Source organism: Pygocentrus nattereri, chromosome 26, assembly GCF_015220715.1.
Source record: "Pygocentrus nattereri isolate fPygNat1 chromosome 26, fPygNat1.pri, whole genome shotgun sequence".
In the NCBI taxonomy this organism is placed as follows: domain Eukaryota; kingdom Metazoa; phylum Chordata; class Actinopteri; order Characiformes; family Serrasalmidae; genus Pygocentrus; species Pygocentrus nattereri.
In genome coordinates, this window is record NC_051236.1 from 9,422,016 (window position 1) to 9,440,069 (window position 18,054).

The following is an 18,054-nucleotide window of genomic DNA, read 5'->3' on the forward strand; positions in this document are numbered from 1 at the left end:
CGCTCTCATTATAATAAATAAGCAGAGATTTACCAACTGCTGGCCAGAAGCCTGGAAGCAACACTGACTTAAAAATAATCATGAATATACAATCTTTGGATAGTAACGTTCTGCCTATTACACAGCAGTCAAGCACAGTAGTAGCCAGTAGCAGCAGAGCTGGACGTGTTTGAAGCGGTGGGGTTCTCCTCATGCAGGAAAGACTTTAATCCATGTTAGAGTGCGGTTAATAGGAAGTGACAGTTTCCTTCAGCTGTACGTGATGTAACTGAACAATCAGAGGCAGGCCTGTGGGGCTGCACATGCACACGCACATACTCACGCATAATCATTACATGCATAGCAGCGCTCCACAACGCTTTAATGGAGCGTCTGCAGATGATCCATAAGCTCTCCCCCCAAACGTGTAAACTAGCAACATACAGTATTTACACTGACAGATTCTCTGCCACATTGTAGTGAATCCAGAATAATTGTTAATTACTGACAACAGACCCTGAAAAAATATGATTTGGTAAAATAGGGCAAGGCGGGCCATGGAATTCAGAAAAAAATACAAATGAGAGAAAATAAATAGAACAATAGAAAAGAAAACCAAAAGAAAAGGAAGAAAAGCTGTGAAAGTAGAGGAGAGAGGGTGATATTAGCATGCTGGGTTTGATTTAGGAGAGTGAGCGGACGCCTCGTCAGGTGTGAGTGGGCCGAGGTATTGGCTCAACGTGACAGAAACCCTGCAGGTGTGAAACACTCCTCAAATTAACACACACCCCCCACACACACACACCTTCCTCTGACAGGCCTCCCTTTAGTGTGACCTCTCCTTCTGCCTGCCAACTCACTCTCTCGCCTTATCCCTTCTCTTTTTCTCTAAACTTTTTCTCTATTCCCCATTCTCTCTTTACCTCTCTTTTATCTCTCAGTTCTTTTCTCTCTTTTTCTCTCTCTGTTCTCTTTCTCTCTTTTTCTGTCTACCTATCTCTCTGGCTCTCTCCTTTTTCTTTCTCTCTTTCTCTCTCATATCTCGGTCTTTTTTTCTCTTCCCCTCTCTGTTTGCTCTCTTCTCCTCCTCCCTCTCTCTTTCCTTTCTCTATTCTTCTCTCTCCTTTTCCTGGATTCCTCTTTCTCTCTTTCCCTCTGTTTTCTCTCTCTGTTCTCCTTCTCTTTTTTTGTTCTCTTTCCCATCTCACTCTGTCTATCTGTATTTCTCTTGTCTCTCTGCGATCACTTTCTTTCTTTGCCTCTCTCGCTCTCTCGTCTTTTTTCTTTCTCTTTTTTCTCTATTTCTCTTTCTTTCATTACCTCTCTTTCTCTCTGTTTTATTCTTTGTTATCTATTCATATCTCCCTTTCTCTCCCTTTTTTCTCTTCCTTTATCTCCACATTCACTGTCTCTCTCTGTTCTCTTTCTCTCTCTTTTTCTGTCTCCCTATCTCTCTGTCTCTCCTTTTTCTTTTTCTCTTTCTCTATAATAGACGTGGTTTTGGAACAAGGAAGTGGAGGTGTGTGTGTGTGTGTGTGTGTGTGTGTGTGTGTGTGCGCGCGTGTGTGTTTATGTGTGAGAGAGAGATTGAGAGAGAGAGAGAAAGAGAGAGGGGTAGGAACAGCAGTAAGTGATGATAAATGCAGATTCATCACAAAAGTTTTTTCTTGAGATAAACACAAACCCCTTTAGTGGAGACAACATCCAAGCATCATCACTGACTGTGTTAAATCCTGCCTACTCCACAGCACAGCATGCAGGACACACCATGCCGCACTTAAAGTGGACAAACTACAGGCCTTTCTCACCAAACCGGATTTCTTATTTGAGCACCACTCAGACGGAATTCGTTTTAGGCGGGAAGGTGGCTAATTTTAACAGTGTTTCTCAGTAACTTGGGTCCTGTCTGAATCCACCATGTCAGTAAAGATGACCTACTTTATGGACCTTAAAACCGATGTCAGTAAAAATGCTTTGATATAATGTGGAAAGGGGTTTTTGTGTTTGAGTATGAAATTACTCAAATAAAGATTTAGTTATGTTCTTTATAGCTCAATTTAAGCTGATATGTTTCCTCCTGTTTTAAGCGTATGAACTTTGAAACAGTAAAACATGTGAAATGATCTGATGCAGTGATGCTGATTGTTGGCTGGATACTCCCAAACTAATGACAATGCTGAGGACATACTGCCTTCAACTGGTGAACAAAATAACAAATAGACCAATTTATTTTAGTATTTTCTTTTATTTTTTGGTGTGACCACTGTGTGTAAATTGAGCAGCCACTCTCAACTGTAATGTGTACCAAGATTTCTTATCCTGTGTTTATCAGCTATAAACATTCCAAAGGACTTGTATCGTTTGGCTAAACAGAGAGATAGAGCTGGAAAGGATGTACAGCAGGTTAGGCTGATAAAGGATAGAGAGGGAAATGTACTAGTGAGTGAACAGAGTGTTGAGTAGATGGAAGGATTACTTTGAAGAACTAATGAATGAGGAAAACAAGAGAGAGAGAGGAGGACAACGGGGGGAGAGATAGTGGATCAGGAAGTGCAGAGAATTAGTAAGGTGGAAGTGAGGGCAGCTTTAAAAAGCATGAAGAATGGAAAGGCAGTTGGTTCAGATGACATACCTGTGGAGGTATGGAGATGTTTAGGAGAGAAGGCAGTGGACTTTTTAACCAAGTTATTTAACAAAATCCTGGAGAGTGAGCAAGGCTAAGTGAAGCAAGGCTAAGGCGAGAGGTTCAGATCAGTGAGCAGCAGTTTGGTTTCATGCCCAGAAAGAGTACCACAGATGCAATTTTTGCATTGAGAGTGTTGGTAGAGAAGTACAGAGAAGGTCAGAAGGAGCTAAATTGTGTCTTTGTGGATCTAGAGAAGGCATATGATAGGGTGCCAAGAAAGGAACTGTGGTACTGTATGAGGAAGTCAGGTGTAGCTGAAAAGTATGTTAGGGTGGTGCAGGACATGTATGAGGATAGTGAGACAGTGGTGAGGTGTGCAGTTGGAGTGACAAATGGTTTCAAGGTGAAGGTAGGGTTACATCAGGGATCAGCTTTGAGCCCCTTCTTGTTTGCAATGGTGATGGAAAGGTTGACAGATGAGGTCAGGCAGGAGGCTCCATGGACCATGATGTTTGCAGATGACATTGTAATCTGTGGTGAGAGTAGAGAGCAGGTGGAAGAGAATCTGGAGAGGTGGAGATTTGCACTGGAGAGGAGAGGAATGAAGGTCAGTAGAGACCAGACAGAATACATGTGTGTGAATGAGAGGGAGGCAGGTGGAAAGGTGAAGATGCAAGGAGTAGAGGTCGTAAAGGTGGATGACTTCAAATATCCATCCAGAGCAATGGACAGTGTAGAAAAGAGGTGAAGAAGAGGGTGCAGGCAGGATGGAGTGGGTGGAGACGGGTGTCAGGGCTGATGTGTGACAGAAGGATAGCAGCAAGACTGAAAGGGACGGTTTACAAGACAGCAGTGCGTCCTGCTATGATGTATGGTTTGGAGACTGTGGCTTTGTCTAAAAGACAGGAGGCTGAGCTGGAGGTGGCGGAGATGAAGATGCTGAGATTTTTGTTGGGAGTGACAAGGATGGACAAGATTAGAAATGAGCAGATCAGAGGGACAGTGAAGGTGGAGCAGTTTGGAGATAAAGCCAGAGAGGCCAGGTTGAGATGGTTTGGACATGTGTTGAGGAGGAATAGTGGATATATTGGTCAAAGAATGTTGGAGATGGAGCTGCCGGGTAGAAGGAGAAGAGGTAGACCTCAGAGAAGGTTTATGGATGTAGTGAAGGTGGACATGGAGATGGTTGGTGTGAAAGTAGAGGAGGCAATGGATAGGGCAAGATGGAGGCAGATGATCCGCTGTGGCGACCCCTTAAGGGAGCAGCCGAAAGAAGAAGAAGAAGGAGATTTCTGCTTTAACAGAGAATGTTGTTAACCAAACTTTGTCAAGTTTTTTGAAGCTAAAACTTAGTCAGGAACCCTGTCTAAGCTCACCGTGCTTCCAGAGACACGGTCTTTGTCATCAGAAAGTAAACACATTTATAACCCATGTGTGTATGTGTATTTTACTCACATAAGCAGGCTAATGTCAGCCTTTTCCCTTGGCTGTCCAGTCGCTGTAGGTTAAGTCCCTTTGAGCTGCTGCTCCATTAAGCTTTTAAAAGCACCCATTTTCTGTGTGTGTATGTGTCGATGTGAGTGTACCCGAGTAAATGACACATTTTCTAATAAGACTGCCACTTCAAAAGGAGCATTTGAACCCAGCAGAATGACCTCTATTTGTGGTTTCATGCTTTCTCCCAGTGAAGCAGAAAGGGCCTGACAGAACCATAGAACCCACACAAACTGGAAAGATGTGCTGGACAAAAACAAGTGAAAAGGCCACTGGATTAAGACGATGTGGGAAAAGTTGTGAGCACTAACTAGAATGATCATAAGCAGTTCTGAAATCTTCTGAGACTATCCATAAAGTAATTAATCAGACTTCCGGTATGTCATTTGCTCAAACAGTTAAAGAGCCCATATCATGGAAAACGTTTGATGCCAGCCCATATACATATAGAAACTGAGCTGCACAACCAGCCTGTTTTGTATTAGTCAATTTTGTGATTTCACTACCATGAACATCTCATTCAGACTACAGCAGTTTATTCCACCGATTCAAGTGTTGTTACTATAGACAGTCTTTAGCAGAGTCACTGGACTGAAAGATGCATGATTAAATGATGAAAAAAAGCAGGATTAAATGTTGTGCTGTTCCTGGCTGTCGGGAAGAGAATCGATCACTGCAGTCTTCGAAAATATCCAGACTTGCAAAAGGACTTGCTTTTGTCTACTTTTGCAACATCCCTGAGAATTTCAGTCAAGACTGCTTGTTGAAGGTGTTGTGCCATATTGTCACTGTTACCATAAAATCTAGTATCTCCAAAAAATATATTACCTTTGAATGGAAGTTAATAGAACCTGATTTTTTCAAGTAATTTTTGAGTGTTTCTATTGGTCTGTTCATCATAAAATAACACATTTTAAATGCCAGCTAGCATTTTCAAATATGACACAAATGAAGGCACAAAACAACAAACAAATCGGGGATAAATGGTTTCGTTTGAATATCTGTGATACTTTCAAGAAGTCCAAAATTAACGGCCCTGCACTGGAATACCTTCTGCCCAATGACCACTGGGATAGGTTCCAGCAACCCCCAACCAAAAACAAGGCAAATAACCAGTTTGGACACACTTACTTTCGTCGTTTTTTACTTGTATTTTTTCACATTTCAGAATGGTGACAACTTCCAAACTATGATATAACTTTGCAGTGACTAAAAATCAAAACCATCTGCACTCTTTTGCCTTAAATTGGCATTGCTCACTTTTGGCATTCTCTCGAGCAGGCTGATGAAAAGCCACTTGGGATGCTTTTCCAAGTTCTTTAAGAACAAATATATATGCTGAGACTTGTTTGGACACATCTGTTGAAAATAACTTGTTGGAGGAGTGTTTAAAATGTGATTTTGCATTTTCTGGACCTCAACCTAATAGAACACCTTTGGGATGAATTAGAGCGGACGCTGCGAGCCAGGCCTTCTCGTCCAACATCAGTGTTTGACCTCACAAATGTGCTTCTGGAAGAGTAGTCAAAAATTCCCATAAACACACTCCTAACCCTGTAGAAAGCCTACCCAGAATATATATAGTGTATATAATGTGCTACTATAGATTACAATGTGGTACTACTCATAACACAGCTGAGATACATTTCATCAATATAAAAATAGTCACCAACAAAAATAGATATTCTGATCAGTGCTTGAATAAATGTGCCTGCTTTGTAGGAGTGAAGCAACAATGCACAATTCTGGGGATAGCTATTAAGCATTCATCTCTCTGACAGCGCGTGTCGCCAATTCTTTCCATCTCAGACTAGAAAGCTGAATGCTTCTTAAAATCATCCTTTTCTGCACACACTATTAGACATTGGTGCGCAATAATGAGATGGAGTTAGCTAGAGGAGCTGATGGGCTGTAGACAGTCTATTAGCACTGTTATGAGCTTTCTACAGCCCTCCAAGTTATAGCACTGGGAGAGGAAAACAGAAAGAGAGAGAGAGAGAGAGAGCGAGAGAGAGAGAGAGAGAGAGAGAGAGAGAGAGAGAGAGAGAGAGAATGAGGGTGTGAGGGAGTCTGTTGTAAGGATCTGGCTGGGCTAGATAAGGCAGACAGTGCTAGGCCTTATCAGTGGCTCTATATACAGTGCTGAAGCTGCTTTACCTGTAACAACTATCCCCTGACTGCAACAGCTTTAGATAATACCTGCCCGCTGGAGACTATAAACCTCTACTCAATGCCCTGCTAAAAATACCCACTACTTTTCATTTCCTTTCTCCCGACTTCAGCGATAAACATAACTTTTAACCAGATACATCCGGCCTCCTCGTTTCAGCGGCACGGAACGGGTCATTTTCCAAAAGGTGACCACCATGCACCTCCATGCATCATGCCTGTCAGATTGCATCAATGACACACAAGACATTGTGATGACAGTTTAAAGGCCAACCAATGATGATTTGATATGGACAGGCACCTCATCTCTCCAGCATCTTGCACATATTACACTGGATCTTATTATTATTGAACTCTAGCCAAAGCTGGAATAAGACCACAGTGTTTTTTATTGTAAGTTACCCAGGGTGAAGAGATGACGTGAACTCAGCTTTAACTCAACTATCTCAAACCATCATTGTGCACTCATATCCTCTTTTAGTGAATTCCTATTGGAATTGGAATTCAAACCAGCAGATGGGATTTCCCTTTTTTTCCTATTGCAAAGAGGGAAAGCACAAAATACTATGGCCATCTGACATCGGGTTAAAGCCTCTATTGTTCATTGGACCATTATGTATTCAATTCAATTCAACTGTCAGCATTAGGTTTTCAGCATTAGCTCTGCTGGCATGCCTTGCTGAGCGTGAAGGAAAGTCAACCTTCTATGCTTGATTCAGACCATACTGTGAAAGTGTAAAGCTGCACTCGAAAGTAAAATTTTCCTTGCAAAAAAAAGCCAAATCACCAGACTGGTAAAGGGCTGCAGGGTGCGCAAAAGGAATTAGCTTACTTTGGGTAATTTGTTTCAACATTGTGTTTAATCTAGGATAACTTTAACCCCATGAATTTTCAAACATCAGAAGTGTGAAGCAACAGAAACAAGAGGGTGAGCTGTGGCGTTTTCTTTGCTGTGCAGTGCTCATAAGGCTACATGACACCTACACAAGCCCTTCATGTTAACTGACTTAAAGCCATGCGGACCTTGATACAGCTTTATTCCAACAAGCGCCAGATGTCATAAGAGAGTCAGTTTGAGAGGAGCCTGGCCAATTCCTATTTCTCCCATTATATCAAAAATATGAATGCGAAATGCTAGAGGGAGCTGGTGATGGCACTTATGTCAACATTAGCCACTGTTATAAAGTCCTATAACTGGAGCTCCAAAGCACTCAAAAATATGCTTTTCCGTATTAAAAAAAAATGAGACATTTTTATTGATAAAAAAAATTCTTAAGCATTTACAAACAATGATTTTGCATGAAAGCTCCTCAATAGCCCATTCATTTTGGACTCAGGAGTGCCCTCTAGCATCTGACAAACCTGGAATACATTACTGAGTGGCAAATTCTCTCAATAAAAATTCTCCAGTTCTAAGGCTTTTTGAGACGAAATGAACAAAAAACATTTCATAAGCCTTAATTAATGCTTATATATGTTTATGAGAGTAGAAATCTTATGGAGACTCAATAGTACATACTTAAAAAGTATATAGTACATACTTCAAGGGGTATTTAGTAAAGAAAAATAATTCTGTGTAGATCCATGAAAACTCAAACACACCTTTGCATGATTAAAGGGTTATTTGCATCATGAAAAGGTTCTTTAGATTGATGGAAAATGTGCTGTAGATGGTTCTATATAGAAATCTTGTTGAAAAAGGTTTAAATGGCACCAAAAAGAGTTCTTCTATTATTACAAGCTTGACATGGTAACAGTAGAAGAACCCTTCTTGGTGCTAAATATAACCCTTTCTAAGGTTCTATATAGAACTACATACAACACATTCTTAATCTATCTGAAGAACCCTTTCACAATGCAAAGTGCCCTTTAAACAAGAATAGGGTTCTTTGAGTGTTCGTGATTGAATGTAATCATTTTCTTTGCTAAAGAACCCATGAAGAACCATAATTTGTAAGTGTGTCACGTAGCTTTACACAAAATGCCTTTCTGTAAAGTGTTACCAAACAAACTAGTTCACGAAATGCTCCCTGCTAAGCCAAGTCACATCAGGAACGTCTACCCTGGCTGAGAAAGCAGCAATGCAACAGGCCAGTCTGACCACGGCTTAACCCTGTCCTTCTTTTTGAACAGTATAATACCCGTATTAGCAGTCGGGGCGTGATGTGACATTAGCAGAAGTTTCAACAAAACCATGTCAAGACCAGTAAAACATTTTTTGAAGAGAAGCTAACAGAGCTTGTTCACAAGCTTGTCTTGCTTGAGAAGCAGACATACATGAAATTCTAATAACATATAACTGGGTCTTGCTGACACATCTCCATTTGCTCACTGTTTATTAGGTCTTGACCTTTTTCTTGACTTCCTTTAATTAGATTCTGTCCTGTCTGTGATCATATTCCTCTCCCTTTACCTGGATTAGTGGTTGACCCTCCCAGGCCGAGTCATAGTAGAATTAGATGGGGGTTTGAACTCTGCATCAAGGGCTTGTCGGGTCTGGCCTGATTACTCCTTAATAGGCTCGCTGCCTCCCTGTCCTGCTTCATTGCGTCTGTCCTCCGTCTACCTTTGATCATTAATACATTATGCGTGCGTTTACTGTGCCAAAGTTTTGGAGGCTGCAGTGAGGCTACAGCCGGGACCACCATATACCATACGCATTGTCATCACTCGGACACATAAAGGACAAAACGAAACAAAAAAGGCCACAGAAATCACACAGACATAGTAGAAGAACGTAGACATAACAGCACTGTTGTAAATGAGGTACACTCAATCAAAACAGATGTGTTAAAAGATGTGTTTGCTGTTGTTTAACACATCTGCATGTCCTGTTAAGGACAACACCTTTTGTGTTACTTAAAACACAGTCATTTTGTTCAGAGTTTGAACACAAATTGTGTTCTAAATAGTTTTTGTGTCAGAGGTACGTTGAAGTTTTCTGGCCTGACACAAAATGCATTAAAAATTGATAACACAAAAAGTGTGGTCTTCATTAAAGTAGAATTCCACCTTTTTCGTATATTTTCGGCATAACTAAAATGGTTCAAGTGTGAACAAACTCATTCAAAGTGGTTTGATGTGAAATGCACCACTTTAGAAAAGCCAAAATTGTTCACAGTGGTTGTGATAGGAACCAGACGTCTGCTTCTAAAAGGTCTGTGACAGAACGTCAAATGGTCTTTAAAGAGAAGATTTTGACCTAAAATGTATGTTTTAAATGGCAGAGAGGTACAGGTAAAGCACAATAGTCTCAAAAGAAAACTTGTTATTGCAGATTTACCATTATTTTATAATTATCAATATAATACATATAAAATAAGTATTATATAAAAAAAGACACAGGTTGTGTTGGATAGTAAATAAAATGGCTATTTTTATGCTGTAGACATCCCATGTTCCTATCAGCACAACAGTAAAGACATCCAGAGTCAATAAATTTCTCTACCATGAATCATTTCACATCAAATCACTCACATTGCAGCCATTTAATTACGCAAAAACGTGGTGGAATTCCCCTTTAACACATCTTTTTTTCAGAGTGTGCAAACATAAAGACACACGAACAGGTCAAAATCTGAAGTAAACTCACAAAGACGAGATAAAAGTGCATGTGGACAAACATCACACATCACACCTCACACACACGGCACACCTACAATGGCAGCATTCTCTCACCTTTCTTGGCTGGGCAGGTGGTGCTGACCACTGGAGAGAAACGCACATAACACATACAGCTTTAGAACAAAAACAAAAAAAAGCAAAAAAATAAATAATAATAACTAACTTAATAAAAACAAACCAACAACACTCATATAACAGAAATACATATAGAAAAGAAATCAAAAGTGCCTCTCACACATTTGAATATAACCATGCATCAAAGTTAAAGGAGTAGTTTAGTGAAAAATAAAGTTGAATGAAAGCTGATTGTCCCTTTACTTCAAATGTAGTCCACTAGTCAAGATATGCTTGGTGCCTGAAGTTTGCTCCTTTAGTTTTGCACTGATGCTGTTAGGCTAGTATAGATAACAGGTATTCGAAGTTTGTACTCCACTGATGGGCACGGTGCAAACTGCATGTCTAAATCATTACGAATTCGCTGCATCAGTTTGAGCAATCTCAGAAGTTTTTTTTTAACAGCCCAAGCCTATTTTTTTGTTCTTTTGTCCATTTTAATATTAACCTTGTGTCATACAGGATCAGAAACCACATAAGCAAGTCTATTAGACACCACTTAAAGGAGTTTGAAAATTTCTTCATAATTAAATGGTTATTATGTAAAATGATGCTGATATTATTATTATTATTATTATTATTATATAAACCAATTCCAAGTGGTCTGATGTGAAATGATTTGTTCTGGAGAAATGTAGCTGGAATAGCTAGAATAGTTCAAGTGGTGGTGATAGGAATCAAGACATCCAAAGCATTTAGTGCCTCTAAATAGCTACCTCTAACAGAGCTATTACATCAAACAGTCACGAATATGCTGCCTGATGCTTGAGACACTGTGAGAAAGCTTTGGACTAATTTTTAAAAAGCCATTCATGAAGGAGGGGTACATGCAGGGTGTTGTAAGGCAGTTAAGTTCCCAGTAAAAACCTTTTTGGATTTACCTCTATTTTCCCATCATCAGCACTACATAAAAAATCCCAGAAGACACATGAAAATAGCAATAAATAGCAATAAAATGGCTATATTTGTTTCGTAGACCCTGCGACCCCATGTTCCCATCACCATCACTGTAAAGAAATCTGAGTCTGTAAGTTCCTCCACAATGAACTTTCACGTCAAACTAATCTGAGTTTGTTTACAAATGTTAGCAACAGAATTACAAAGAAATTTTGAAAAACATTGGTAGAATTCTCCTTAAACAAATCAACATCATTTGAAGCATATGATAATTTAGGAATGAAGTTAGCATGGTGTCAATTGGTGGCTTACTTGTTAGTTATATCAGCAAGACAAAGGCGCAAGGCTAAAGAAGAAAAACTGAAAAAAAAGTGTAAATTTGATTTTAAGAAAACTCAAATTAAAGTCCAAGTTCTTTCCATATTGCTGCGGAAATGGATTGTGGGGCTGGAGCTCCACATAATACACAAAGTGAAGGTGGAGTGAGAGGGTTAAATCCCATAATGCCGTGGTACTCCGTCCCACTCCTGCATGCTCCACACAGCTTTGTGTTTTCCTACTCTAACACCTGACTCAGCTCATGAAGGGCTCAATAATTACCTGACAAGTTGAATCAGGTGTGGTACAGCAGGGAAATCGAGAGCATGTGCAGGATATTAAGAACTCATAAACATCCTGCTGTCACATTTCACCCACACCTAAAACACAATGCTAATCTCCAGTCACGTGGGATTCACACATATTTGATCCTTCACGTGCACAAAACTCATGTCTCCTGGCACATGTTCCCTGGTGACGTCTCTTTGAGGGGCACGGTGAACATCACAAAGAGGAGCGCGACTCTTCCTGGAGTTTAATAATTCATGCACCCCGTCAAACGTTACATCACATCTCAACACTCGTCTCACCAGAGATGTGTCGGAATGGCCTGAGGGCCAAAGCGCTCACAGACTGGAAAAAAAAGCCCCTCTTCTGCAGGTAGACTCACAGCGTATGCATACAGGGTGCATGTGTTTCCTATACATGAACTGCAGTCAAAATTCTAGATGACAGGAAACCGTGAACTGCTAACTCAGGCAGCTCTTGCCAAGACAGAGAAGGAGAGCAAATCCTTTCTCGTTTACATTCTCTGAAAAGATCCGCTAAAGATCTCTCCATGTCTTTCACACATGTTGACATATCACTGTCAAGCCAAAACCTTCTACCACCCATTAGTTCTGTATTTAAATTTGAACGGGGAAATTCCACCTCCGCATTTAACCCATCCGTGAAGTAAAACACCACATACACACTAGTGTATGCCCGGAGCGGTGGGCAGCCCTATCCACGGCGCCCGGGGAGCAATTGGGAGTTAGGCGTCTTGCTCAAGGACACCTCAGTCATGGACTGTCAGTGCTGGGGATCGAACTGGCAACCTTCCGGTCACAGGGCCAGCTCCCTAACCTCCAGCCCACGACTGCCCATTTTATTATTAAATGTTGTGGAGATCAGATCTTGAGGCAGGTGGCTGGAAATGGAAAATTAAAGTATGTTATAATTCAATGACTTCTTAATGATCCCAAAAGGAATATCAAAATACCCTTCAGTGCTTAGTCTATAGTATTTACGTCTACATATTATAAATTATTACTGTAAGTAAAATAATAATTATTAATATGACTAGTCCAAACTTCGGAACAGTGCGTATTCTGCCATGTATTTGTCATTAAAATAAAAGGGAAAAAAGTCAGAAGTGAAGACTGTGGATTCTGTGGATAGAGAATGTATCAACTGTCAAATGTAAATCAAATGTAAATATAATTGATTAAATAACTAAGTAAATATAATAATAGGTATGTATATTTTAATAATATAGACAAATGAAACTCAAAACGGGGGACGAGGGTCCTTTCTGTGTGGAGTTTGCATGTTTTCCCCATGTCTGGGTGGATTTCCTCCAGGTGCTCTGGTTTCTTTCCACAATCCAAAGACCTGCAGCCAGGCCAATTGGTAATACTAAATTGCCCCTAGGTATGTGTGTCTTCCCTGTGATGGACTGGTGACCTGTCCAGGGTGCTTCCTGCCTTCCTGTAATGAAGGTTATCTTAAATGTGTTCTACAGAAAGATGCAAAGTAAAAGTCTGTCAGATACATGACGTGTTCTTAAACCACAGAACTGTTCACACCTTTGTGCTCTTCAGTGTGTCTAGATTCTGTTCTTACCTGAGAACAAATCCCAAATACAAAAACCATCACTGAATGTCAGAATCTTCATCAAAACTGTGTAAGAAATGTCTTCTTAAGACTGATTGATGAATGAGGCCCAATGTTTTTTGCTTCTTCTAAAAGTTACTTTTTTGAGATGTCAGATTTTGTTCTGACAGTGATGATATATAAAAACCATGAGCATAGCTCTGAAATTAGTATGATTTCCTCTGCTTAAAGAAACAGTATCATTCTATTCTGCACATAAAGTACCATCAAAGCAGCAATTGAAGCTTATCTCCTCATGACCAGCTCTCTGTCTCTCCTCCCCTCTTCTCCCATTATCGCTCTCATCCCAGTGGAGCCCAATGACAAAAGGACCTGTCTCTTCCGCCTAGGTGAATAAACTGAAGCTGTCACATCAAACCTGTGCAGTGGAAATGGCAGCGCTTCCTGCTGCCAATAATCTAAAACCTCTTTTCAGGAAACTTCATTGTTTCTGCCTCAGAGCCAATGAGAGAGAGAGAGAGAGAGAGAGAGAGAGAGAGAGCGAGCAAGAGAGAGAGAAACTCTTTATCTTGTCAGACAATGAACTTCTGTTGTCACTTCAAACAGTGCCAAAGAGAGGGGAACAGGGTCCAACTGTCAATATCTGCTCTGACTCTGCTTCTCCAACACTGTTTACCATCTTAGACAAGCTCAATTCACACATACTTACTATACTAGGAGATCTTGCACAGTATGAGATCCAAATATGTTATGCTCATTAGATAAAAGCAGACGATTTGTTGATTACTTTGGCCTATGATAGGTACGAGTCAGTTTAATATGCAGAGTTCATTTGAGATCATATGAACAGTACCAGTCAAACGTTTGATTGAATGTATGCATTTCAAATTCTTATGCGTAAATGCTTAAAATGTTGGCACTTAAGCAAATTTAATTAGTGCAAGTCATGCGTTTGGATGAAAAAGCTATGGCAACAATATTTCAGCAAATTGCTTGAAAAATCTTCATTCTTGCTGTTTTTAATTTTTTGACATAATGCCCTTAACATTATGTGCAAATTTCATCATGAATGACCCAAATGAAATGGCTCAAAATGACTTGGGGAAAATGTCCAGTTCTATTGACTTACATTAAAAGTAAAGTAGGTTTTTCTCCTATAAAGTTACCATTTTGGAGACATGAGGTTTTGTCCTGACAGCAACAATAAATGTATCTTTCTCAAGCTTGTTGGAAAAAAGTTTCATTGTATTTGCTTTTATTATTAAATAAGCATGAAAAAGACTCTTTTATGCATAGGTGCATCTAAAGTTTTGGCTGTACATGTTTGAATATATGTATGTATTTACAAGCCCTACAGTTATCATTTTGCTATATTATATTGTAGAAATATGAGTTGCCAAAATGCACAACGGATCACATAATTACTTGCATAATCAATTATATTTACTTTCACTTATTTCCAGCATTTTTCTGTTTGTTCATGTGTCAAAACATTTGAAGGCTTAAAAGACATTAAAAATGTTTAAGAACATTTCTTCTTGCAAGCTAACTTGACATTGCACAGCAACAACTTTTCATCTAACTCTAATCATCAAATGATAATAAAATCCCTCCTCTTCTACTTACAAACACAAATGTGGTGATCGCTGAAAATTATTGTGCAATTTGTTTTTTGTGTATTATCATAACTGCATTTGAAGCGTTAAGGTGGGTGGAAATGTAGGAGAAAATGAACCACTAGCTTTAGTGAGACTTTCTGCATTGGGACTTTGCTTATTGCTGATGTTATGATGACTGAAAACAGATCGATGGTACAGACAGGTTTGGGAAGGACAGCTCTCAGGGAGATCACTGTGAAAACAATGAGCTTCGATTGGTCAGCTAGGTGAGCTGCGTGTTGACTGGTTGACGTATGAGTGGAGAGAACGGCTTTCAACCATGCTGACAGGTAGTGTGTGTTCAGGCACTGCCTTCTGATGCTTTGGCTCAGTGTGTGTGTGTGTGTGTGTGTGTGTGTGTGTGTGTGTGTTAGGCTGACTACAGTGTGAACACGTTCTGAGTAATAAATGAAGACTGAGTGCTCATCGATAAAGAGTCATTCACACATCACTCTCTCTCCATCACCCTCTCACACACATGGGCTTGTTTTTGTGCAATGTTAGGATGTGGAATTATACACATGTATTTAAAGATGTTTTATGCCATATTTCAAGAATTCTGAGAGCAATAAGTTATTAAGTAATAAATAATACACTCACTTTTCCACTTTTTCTCCATTTTTTTGATACAATTTTCTTATTTGTTAATTTTCTTATAACTACATTCTCAATATTATACAGTTTTTAAAGCCATTTAAGAATCTTTTACAGCTCTGTTCATCACTCTGGAGACATCTAACATTGTCTCATTTTCATCAGCTTACTATCCTACTGATGATTTGAAAGCTGTGAAGTTGTACAGGACGAACATTAAACACTTCACACACACACACGCCTGTATCTATATTTTGGCAGTCTTTCAGTTTATATCATAATGTCTCTTGGCCTTTACATTGTTTGTAAAAGTCAAGAAGGATGCACAAAAAGAAACAGCCTGAAATTACTTGGAAAAAAGTGGTTCCATTGACTTACATTAGAAGCAAAGCAGGTTTATCCCTTCTGCTGTAAAGTTACTACTTTTGAGATACAAGGTTTTCTGACAGCAGCAATATGTAAGTATCTCCATGTAATTAGAGATTTTAAAGTCTAATCCTAAACCAAACTCTAATATTAATCTCAGTCACCAGGGAATAAGCAGGTTTGGCCCTTCCAGTTTAAAAAAATGAAGTTTTTATGTACAACACTTAACAAAGTGAGGACTATTTCATTAGTCGTGACACTGTAGGTCAGCTGTTTTCTCCAGTTTCTGAGCACACTTTAGTCCCGAAGATGCACACACATACACAAGTGGTCTGGAAGGACTGTTCAGTCAGCTTGGGAATTAATTGTACTCTAGCCACAGTTTAGAGCAGTTTTAACCTCTTCTGTAATCTATTAGTGGCTGTCAGTCTGATTAAAACACTTAATCTGTATGTTCTCCAGAAGGCAGGCTTACTGCTTACTGTAGCACTGCTTACTGCAGTCAGCTCTCCAAGAACTGTCATTACACACAAACACACACTACTCATTACATCACTTACAACACAGCAAGACAAAATACACAGACTCGGCTGGAAATACAGCAAGAAAATAAATACATCATATATGACAGGTCAAAATGGAAATAATCAACATCTGATTTACATTTATGGCATTTGGCAGACACTCTTATTCAGAGCATCTTCCAATTTGATCATTGTACAGAGGTAGACAAAGGCAGTGCTGGAAGTCTTGCCAAAGGACTCTTATTAACCCTTGTGTGGTGTTTGGGTCATTGGGACCCATTTAAAATGTTTCCCAAAAGAAAAACTGATGCGACTTATTATTATTTCATCCCCAGATTCCTTGGCCTTCACTCATTTCCTATGAAAGACATAAAATAACACATTCTCAGTGACTCCACTCCTATTCACCCCCCACACTTTTATATTACACATGTGGGGTTGGGTAAACCCACTTTTTTGTTTGTGTGTGTGTGTCTGTGTGTGCATGTGTTTGTATATATGTGTGTGTGTGTGTGTATATGTGTGTGAGGGTGGACAACATAGACAAGCTGCTGACTGGCTACAGCTGCTAAAGGAGAACCCTATGCTGGCCACTTTGATATTTTAAACATCTGGTTTTTTATGGCTGCATTGATTGAAGAAAAAAAAAAACAAAACAATAATGCAGTGGGTCCAGTAGACCACAGAGTAGCAAACACAACAAGGGTTAAATACTGCTTGCACATCCTTGCTTTTGTGATAAAACCTCATATCTCCAAAACTTAAAAGGAGGATTCAGCACCGCTCAGTCCTATACAGTCCCAACATTTCCGAGTTCTCTGAAAACAGATCATACAAGAATAGTTTATATTGCCCACCACAGTCTGATGAGTCATTCTTCAGTATGTTCTCCACGAGAGGGTGAGCCCATGAGCTGCATACACAAAGACAAGGCCTTAATGCTCAACTCCTAGAGTAAGGGGATCTGCTGACTCTGTTGTGTGGTGGGGGCAATTTGCTTGCATGATTTGTATCCACTTTTTACCTCAGAGTGAAGGGTCACTGCACATCAATACACATCAATGCACATCAAGTTATTCTGACTGAGCATCTTGATCCTATGAGAAAACATTAATGTTTAATTAGAGGATGAAACAGGATGAAAATGCCCTCATTCACATGAAATGAGGGGTCACTAAACGGTTTGAGGAGTAGGACAAGGATGTAAATGGTAAAAGAGAAGCTGCTGTGAATGCGAATATATTTAGGCTTTAGTTATATTTGGATTTTTTGGTTACAGTTATATATATATTTTAATTATTTAGTTAGTTTTTTGTTAATAACAAACATATTTTATTTGTAATTAGTTTTTGGGTACCCCGCGACCCTGACGGAGAAGCGGCTTGGAGAATGGATGGATGGATGGATAGTTTTTGGGTAGCGCTGTCACCTCACAGCAAGGAGGGCCTGGGTTCGATGCCCCTGCTGGGTAACCGGGGTCCTCTCTGTGTGGAGTTTGCATGTTCTCCCCGTTTCTGCGTGGGTTTCCTCCGGGTTCTCCGGTTTCCTCCCATAGTCCAAAGACATGCAGTCAGGCCAATTGGACATGCTACATTGCCCCTGGGTGTGAGTGTGTGAGTGACTGTCTGTGTCTGTCTGTCTGCCCTGCGATGGACTGGCGACCTGTCCAGGGTGTATCCTGCCTTTCGCCCGAAGACTGCTGGGATAGGCTCCAGCACCCCCCCATGACCCTGACGGAGAAGCGGCTTAGAAAATGAATGGATGGATGGATGGATGGATGGATGGATAACTTTATTTTACTGTTTATTTTACTTTA

The 18,054-nt window shown here is 39.9% G+C and overlaps 1 protein-coding gene across 4 annotated transcripts in view; it reads right to left on the reverse strand.

Moving 5' to 3' along the window:
• Nucleotides 1-18,054, reverse strand: part of slc12a5a (solute carrier family 12 member 5a) — a 226,528-nt gene that overhangs the window by 78,860 nt on the left and 129,614 nt on the right. For 2 of the 4 annotated variants that reach the window (XM_037534817.1, XM_037534819.1), the window contains exon 2: nt 9,947-9,976. The exons of the other annotated variants lie outside the window; for them this stretch is intronic. In XM_037534817.1, coding sequence (XP_037390714.1) covers nt 9,947-9,976 — 30 coding nt within the window. The remainder of the gene's footprint in view (nt 1-9,946; nt 9,977-18,054) is intronic. 4 annotated transcript variants of the gene reach the window in all.